Below are 8,196 nucleotides of genomic sequence, written 5' to 3' on the forward strand. Positions count from 1 at the left end.
CAGGCTTCAAGTCCAGCTGAAGGCCCCCAGGGGAGGCCCCGTCCCCTGCATCTTCCCTGCCGAGCCCTCCCCACTGTGCATCACACCAGCGCGCACCTAACCCTCCAAAAGGGGAGGGCAGGGTTCGGAGATGTGGAGGTGAATATTTATCATCCAGCCTCTCCTGGTGAAGCTCTACAGCAGCATATAAATAATCCAATATTCATTAGAGCAGGGGTTTGAAGCCTGCTCCCCCGCTTCCCCCACAAGTGCCCCGATCACCAAACGAGCAAGTCAGTTTGTCTTTTTTCCCCTCTTGCTGTGGGCTAGTGAGTAATTATTTACACTGAGTAGAAGAGCCTCACCAGGAGAGCTTGACCCCAGGAGATCATCCCTCGGGGAGAAGGGAGACCTGGCTTTAAACCTCTCCTTCCGATCAGACAACAGCAGCATATTAATTCTCGCCACTGTGTCTCAGGGGAGGGCTGCAGCCACTGGAACGTTGGACAAATCGATCCTGGCTTAAGCATCTCATACCAGGAATGCCAAATGAAGGGAATTGTCTCCTTGCAGCCTGGAAGGAGGCTCTGAAAAGCCCTGCATTTCCCTTCGGCTCCCCAGGCAGCCTGGCAGCTCTCCTGTAGGGCGCTGGTGGTGTGTCATGTAATATATACATTGTCACGGCAGGTAGTGCTGCCATCTCCTAGCAGGGCATGTAACATGACTGTCACATCTGTCCTTTGGGACCCCTTCCCACTTCTTTCTAAGGGTATGTCAGCGCTGGGACCAAATACAGGATGGTTGGCTCCAAAATAGCTCTTGGCTGCCCCACATGGGGACGGGCTGGCTTAGTTCGTGGAAAGATGCATCTATTTCTGTCCGGGTGGGATAAAGCATGACAGTGCGACACGAGCTCCCAGCTGATCACATGCAGGAGGGGCACGGCTGGTGCTGTGCCCTACTGTGGAAATATCATGTGAAAAGAGCAAGTTACAGATCTCTCAGCATGTTAGCTTCCATTTCTTATTTTTTTTAATGAGAATTCTTTTAAATTATTTACTCATCAGTAAGTTGGTGATGCCTTTTCTTGAGGAAATTAAGAGCAGATGCAGCTCCCAGGCTCCAGGGGTTAACATTCCACAGTGCGATGCTGCCTGAATTAATGCACAGCAGCACAATGTAAATACCAGGAGTGAAGCGTGAGGCTGCTTTCTCAAATATTTGGGATGTCTAGCACTCGACTCTTTTACAGCACATCAGAGGTGTCGTGGCTTCCTGTGCCTGGGAAAAGTGAAAGAGAGGGAAAATGCAGAGTGCAGTCCCCCCAGCCAGGTGTCTCCCAGAAAATGCAGCAGTCCCTTGCCATCTCAGTTGAACTGGCTGGTGTGTTTGAGAGACGCTGTAACAAAAGTCACATTTGAGAGAGGGCTGGGGCTTGTTACAAACTCAGAAGCCACTTCAGTCCCATCCTTAACTGGAGCTTCCCAAGTCTGACATTTTCCAGCAGCAGTGTGTGCACCTGTATTAGTGGCATGGGATACTGCCATGCTCTTAAAATCCACCTCTGTTGCCTGACAGGCCAAAAATCCCATTCAGATTGTTGCTAAGGTTTTAGGTAAAAACAGTTAATTTTTATAGTAGTTCCTGCACATACACAAATTTCAGTTAAATATAGTTAAACTGGATACACAGCTCCTCTGTACATTCAGTTTTGATTAACAGAGAACATACAGGATCTAGACACTGGATAACAGGAATGATTCGTATGTAATTTAACATTTTTAATGTTCTCCAGTGATTTACAAATCAACTCTAATTGGCTGAGAAGTAAAAATGTGTATGGTTACCTTTACCTTCCCACCCTGAGAAGTCCTTGTGGAATTTGAAGGTTGAATTGACCTGGTTTCTTTCTTAGCTCATGTATCACAAGATAGAAAGAATCTGTCATCAGACCTTCTCTAACCCTCCTGTTGATGAAGTGCGAGCCAGAATCGCTTCCACGGAGCTAATGACTTCACAGAGCTAATGACTTCACGGGACAGACGGCAGCAGAAGTTGGAAACATATTTGGGTCAGGAAGGGGCTGTTTGCTTTGGACACTGCCCAGACATTTCTAAATGAGCCCCATGTGATTGAATCACCTTCTCTGATGCATTACGGGGAGCCTTGAGGACACCAAGGAGATGAGGGAGATACAAGAGTTAATACAGAACAGAAAACGGATGCAACGCCTGCATTAGGCAGATACCATCTTCATAGAGCCACCTCTCAGGGTGCTTTAACGCCTTAGAGGGGTGGTGGCCCCAAATTACCCATGCTGTGACAGTGCAAATGAAACCCCTGCCACTGTTTAAAACAAAAAAAAACCCACAAGAGTTTCATAGCCAGAAACTGCATTGAGAGGCTAAACGAGAGTGGAGCTTCAAAACTCGGTGTGGTATCAGGGCTCAGTGGGTTGGTAGATCAGCCCCCACGAGGTGCTCAGCAGGCTCTGCATTGTACTGTACCGACTAGATATTGAGCTGTATACACTGAACCACGCTGCCAGCAGCAAAACTTTTGGTTTTCGTGCACTTACAGACCAACCTGTACCTGGGTGACAGTTTGTCTGGTGGGTGCAGCCGTGGGGTCCTGCTGATCACAGGTCCTTCAGCCACCGTCAGCATTGGGTCTCTCACCAGCACCCCCTGCTCTCACCAGACAGCCCCTTGTTTCTGTTACGAGCAGTTCAGCCCATTGCTGTGGTCTGAGGAGCCACCAGTGCTGTTTCCAGCCACCAGTGGCTTATCCACACGTTTTTTTTTGGACTAGATGACCTTCAAAGGTCCCTGCCAACCCAAACCATTCTATAATTTTTGCCAATTAGCTTTTTTGTTTCATGTGCACCACTGTCTGCTCACAAAGGAGGGTCCCTGAACACCCACGATGGTTTGTCACCTTTACTCCTACCGATTTCCGCTCCTACTCTCCCCCAGTACCAACAGCAGTTGAAAGAGAAACTTTAGAGGAACAAGCTAATTGTCTCCAGCTCTGATATCTCTGCCATGCATCAAAGCCCTGCTTGGGCTGACTCCAAAAGCACCCTCCACCCAGGGCAGAAAGCATCTGCTGCCCTCGGACTTCACTCTGTCCCCTTTCCCCCTGCCCTGCTTTACATCTCTGCTCTGCCAGATGAGCCTCAAGTTTGTACTTCCAACCTTTTGCTACCCAGGGCTTTTCTTGCCTGTTGGAGAGAAGCTCAGAGTTGATAAATGATGGATGTGCTATGGGTCAGGTCCTGCTGTTGGGTTCAACTACGATCATGGCGTATTGCAGCAAACTCCTTAATTTTCCAACTGAAACCAATCTTGACCCTGTTTGGATTTGCTGCTTGTTACCATTTTGGTTCAGGAACTGGACCTGGCTTCTGGTAAGAAGGACAGCTGTCCCTGGAAGAAAGGATGGGCGTGGGGATGGACGCAGGACTGAGGTTCAGTTCACAGGTCTGCTGCCAGCTCCTGGCATGACCTTGAGTAATGCTCAGCTGTAACATGGAGTAGAGTTCCCTACCTTGGCAGGACTCAGCAACACCCACATGACTGCCTGATAGGTGCTATAAAAGTGAAGTACCTAGACCTGGTAGCACATGTTAGAGCTCTCCTTCCTTCCCCTGCCCAGTCCTCTCAGCTGCCTAAATGATTAGCTGTGAAGGTCAGAAGACCCTTGGTCTAGTTTGTTGGTAATAATGTGGTACATTTTAAAAAGTTGTCTGGGTTTTTAAATAGTTTCCCAGCAATCAAAAAGAGAAGGGATGCTTTGAATTGAGTAGTTTTCCAGCTGAGATTATATTTTCAAGATAAAACAATGAGTCCTTCCTGTCTTGCCCGGATCCCTTATTTCCCTGCTGTGTCTTCATTCCTGGACATACCATCAGGAAGACTGGTTCTTGCTGATTTCAGACTAGCTGCACCAAGCCACATATTTTGACTTATAAAGGCTTCCTTCCCTAAGTTAGGGACATCAACAGCAAAATTTTCCCTGTCTAGGCATCTTCAAATTTGGTTATTATTGCAGACTTAGACCGAGCATTCAAAGTAGGGCAGCAGAGCAATATGCTACACCCGCGCTTTTCTCTGCAAATACAGCAGCAAAGGCTTGTACTTGAGCTGCCTCTGGGAGCGAGCACCTGGCTCCAGCTGAGTGCCAGTGGGCAACGGGAGCTGGCAAGCTCGGGGGCTACCACCTCAGATGCTGGCAGGAAACCACCAGTGAGGGGACCACAGTTTAAACCCTCAGAGGGAGCTGGAAATATTCAGGCAAAATGTTGCCTCTGTGTGTGCTTGGGAGCCACGATCTCAGCTAAAAATGGGGGAAGATGTTGTCTGCAGAACAGGGGCTTGGTCCTTGCTGCCTCCCCAAGTGGATAAAGGGCTCTTGACTCCCCATTTCAAGGATTTAGTCCATCATACAGCTGACGGTCTGGCTCATGAACCAACACACATCTCTAGGACGTACAGAAACCCTCCAGGGCTGTTGCTCACCTCCAACCAGTCTCATTTTCCTGTAGATGACAGCAGTTACCTGAAGGTGTCTTTGCTCTGTGCAAAGCTACAGCTTCACTGACTTCTGACGGTGCCAAGGGCCGGTGCAGAGCCATGATGCCGATGCTTCACCCGCCGCTCGGCAGCCTCTTGCCATCGACAGCCTCTTGCCAGCCCTGGAGCAGCAGGCAGTGGAGCTGGCAGCTGCGGCTCGGGACCAGCATTTGTGAGCTGCACGCCGTGACCTGCTTGGCAGGGGCTGGGGGCTGCTGCTTTGCACGGAGGCAGGAGCCCACCTCTCAGCCGAGTTGGCAGCATCTTCTGGGAAACTCCTGCTGAGTTTCTAATATCACACTTAACCTCTGATGAGAAATAGAAAAACACAGTCTGGCGTGCTACCCAGGAAAGGTTTCCAGTCGCGTTTTATTCTGTCCAAGAAATGCAGGAATACTCACTGCTTTCTCTGTGCTATGTACACTGACAAAATAGTGTAAAAAAATATAGGAAAACAGCCAGGCACAAGGTCCTCTGCTAACTGGCATGTGTTTCTCTTCCCTTTAGTCCACCCTTGGATTTATTGCCTTGGTAATCAGCACTCTGCACACACTCACGTACGGATGGTCGAGGGCCTTCGATGAGAACCAGTACAAATTCTACTTGCCTCCGACCTACACCCTCACGCTGCTTGTCCCATGTACTGTGATCCTAGCAAAAGTCATCTTCAGTTTGCCCTGCATCCAGCAAAGACTTCTGCGAATCAGGAGGGGCTGGGAGAAGGGGAGATACGTGAAGTTTGTTCTGCCCAGCGCAACAGGAGAATATTCAAGCGGGGAGACCTCTAGCAATGTCTAACAGAGCTCCAGCTGCGACAGAGGATTTCAAAGCACTATCAACATTTCTATAAAGGTGTTTCTTTTTCTTAAATATATGTATGTTTTGCTATAATTGTATTGTGGGTAAATAATAAAATTTGGTGACTTTAGAAAATGGATGACCATGAAACTAGTTGAGACAGTAGTAGTTAAATTATATTGCTGATTTCCTAGGACAATTATTGCCTTAAAAATGACTGTGAAAGCCGAGCTAACAGCACTAATAACTGATAGATTCTGTTAGTCAGATCAGTCTCTTGAGATGCTGGCTGGCAGCTCCCTGGACCAGTGCATCTTGGTTGCTTCCCTAGCTGTTCTCATAAATTTCAATGCCTTTTTTCCCCCCCCCCCAATATGAAGTAGCACAGTTTTTCTAGGTTTTATGACAGCAAAGATATCCTGCCTCTTGAGTGTCTGGATCAAGCAAGGCAGTGAGGTTTAGAAAGATGAATTGTCCCTGGTTTTGGTCTCCTCAATGAACTCTACGGACAAGTAAGAACAGCAATATCCAAGTTATGTTGTGTCTGCAGATTTTACTAAAAGCATCTAAACCTGACAGCAAGTCCAAGTGTCCCTGTTCTCTCAAATACAGACAGCACTTCTAGTCGTGTCAGCTCCGCCTGGTGCATGTTTATAAGCTGCAGAAATAAAGCACCTTTTCCAGCAGTATAAAAGCATTTGAAGAGAGAGATGTCCCTAACATCACACGTCTGGTCTGCACTGCTGGCTCTGAGATGACAACTGCTGCTGGTGCATGTTCTCTGTTTCACAAAGCCAAAGTTTCAAGCAGTATTCGATGGAAATAGAGCGAATATAATTATCAGAAAAGCCTGCTGCTTCACAAAATTACATGGAGAAAACCAAGGCCTTCCAGCTGGCCTTGCATCAAATAACAGGGTGAAGTTTTTAGAAATCATTGTCACCTGAACATACCCATTTATACAGAAAAAGCAGCAGCTCTAAACCCATTGGTTTCACTAACAATAACAAGATCTGTGAACGGTCTTGCAAAAGGGATCAGCAAGTCTTGACCACAACACGAAAATACAGCAGTTGTAACAGTCCTTCATTGCCTTGCACCTTAAAAAGTCACTTGCTCGATCACAAAGCAGGTATCAAATGCTCTTCTGACTTCACACTCACTTTGTATGAGGTACAGGGCAATGAAGATTTCTGTCCTAATTTCATTTTCCACCTGTCACTTTGTATCCCTTCAAGCTCTTGCTCTTCATCAGAATAATTCTTTAGGTTGTCGACATCCAAATCACCAAACAGAGACTGGACAGCCTTTCACAAAAGCTCATTTAAAAGCAAGCAATTGGGATGACACATGGTGACTACCTCAATAAGGTCAGGTAGAAGGACATGGCTAGAATAGCCTCATTTTCCTACAGTTAAGTAAAAGACACCACTCAGTATTGCTTTGAAAAACAACAGCTGTCAGCATCAAATGAGGTATGGTTGGTGGGACAAGAAAGTATTTGTTACTAGACAAGTTAATATAAATGGGGGGAAATTATCAACTTTGGGGTGCACAAGCCTTTCTACAAGCCAACGTTGCTTCTGTAACCTGGATGATTTCTACACAGACAGAGAATCTTAAGAATTCCCTATTTAGCCTCAAATAACTACAGTGAGTAACATTCTCAAATTTTGCTCACGGTGCCAGTGCTGATACGGAGGGATTTCAGGTCTTGCCGAAGGCTTACAGTAAAGTCTCCAAACACCACTTCTTTTCACTGAATAGAAAGAAATCAGCATGAGGGAAATGCTTCGATTTCATAATCAGCTGCTATTTTTGTTTTGTGGGTTTTTCAGGAACACAGGGAAGGTACCATTCATCCCCACTGTCCCCTTCAGAAAGCTGTGGTTGTTCAGGTTTCCCCATCCACCTCCACAGTCTAGCCCCGATCAGCACCTGATCAAATCACTCACCAAGCAGATTGATTATCGAGCACTATTTGTTTGTGATTGAATGGTAGGTTAAGTTTCTGCATGGATTTGAGACAGTTTCACCTGAGTGTAATTGCACCCACTCCAGTTTAACTCATCCTTGAGGGAAAACTAGATTCAGCAAGCTTGTTCTTAGTCTTCTCTTCCATTTCATCATCAAGCAAAGTCAACATAAAAGCACCAGTTTACAGATTTTGTGGTTACAATAGTGCCTCTTTTTCCTACCTAAGCTTCTTTTCACATCTTTACATCAGGCAAGACCACTGCCTAGTGGGAAGGAAAAAAAAAATACATATATAAGGAGGCAGGGAAAGAACATTATACAGGCCTGCAGGCTTTGTCTTCAAGGGGAAAGGCGTGGTTTTATTGTGAGTCACTGCAAGGTTACAGACTCGCCTTCCTGCCCAGCAGAAGTAGGGTTTGCACACTGGCTTTGTTTACTTGACTTTCACACCCACATTCTCTTTCCCATCGATGGCAAAAGGACAGTTTTCATGAGCAGAATCCAAGTCAGGCACGCACACCTACCTGAGGAGCTGGCTCCCTTAGTGAGTCAGCACAGTGCTTCTCAGATGGACACAAGCCCAGATGGACAGACAGGCCAGTTCAAAATCCCCACAGCTACCACAGCTCCACAGCATCTAAAAAAAGGCGGATCAAGCATCTCTGGGTAACACCGGTGCCAACATACTGTCCAGCCAGTCATCATCCCCTTAAAGACTGAAACCCATTCCTGCAAGCGCAGAAGAGCATTTCAAATGGTGCCCTCTGTAGATGTCTGGTCCTCAAAACCTTTGACACAACAGCTGGAGTAATTTCTTCTGATTCTGGAATGCTAAAAAGTAGTTTGAGGAATTTTTCAATTATCTTTC

General features: G+C 46.7%; 1 protein-coding gene across 2 annotated transcripts in view; it reads left to right on the forward strand.

The window, feature by feature from the left end:
- The window catches only part of STEAP3 (STEAP3 metalloreductase), a 9,929-nt gene extending 4,523 nt beyond the window's left edge, over nucleotides 1-5,406 (forward strand). Inside the window, exon 4 of one of the 2 annotated variants that reach the window (XM_010170842.1) lies at nucleotides 5,061-5,406. In XM_010170842.1, the coding sequence (XP_010169144.1) occupies nucleotides 5,061-5,351 (291 nt within the window). In that variant the 3' untranslated portion in view covers nucleotides 5,352-5,406. The remainder of the gene's footprint in view (nucleotides 1-5,060) is intronic. The other variant, XM_010170843.2, reaches the window with a different exon arrangement.
- The last annotated feature ends 2,790 nt before the right edge of the window (nucleotides 5,407-8,196 follow it).

This window comes from Antrostomus carolinensis, unplaced genomic scaffold (assembly GCF_000700745.2).
Source record: "Antrostomus carolinensis isolate BGI_N321 unplaced genomic scaffold, ASM70074v2 scaffold19606, whole genome shotgun sequence".
NCBI classification, from domain to species: domain Eukaryota; kingdom Metazoa; phylum Chordata; class Aves; order Caprimulgiformes; family Caprimulgidae; genus Antrostomus; species Antrostomus carolinensis.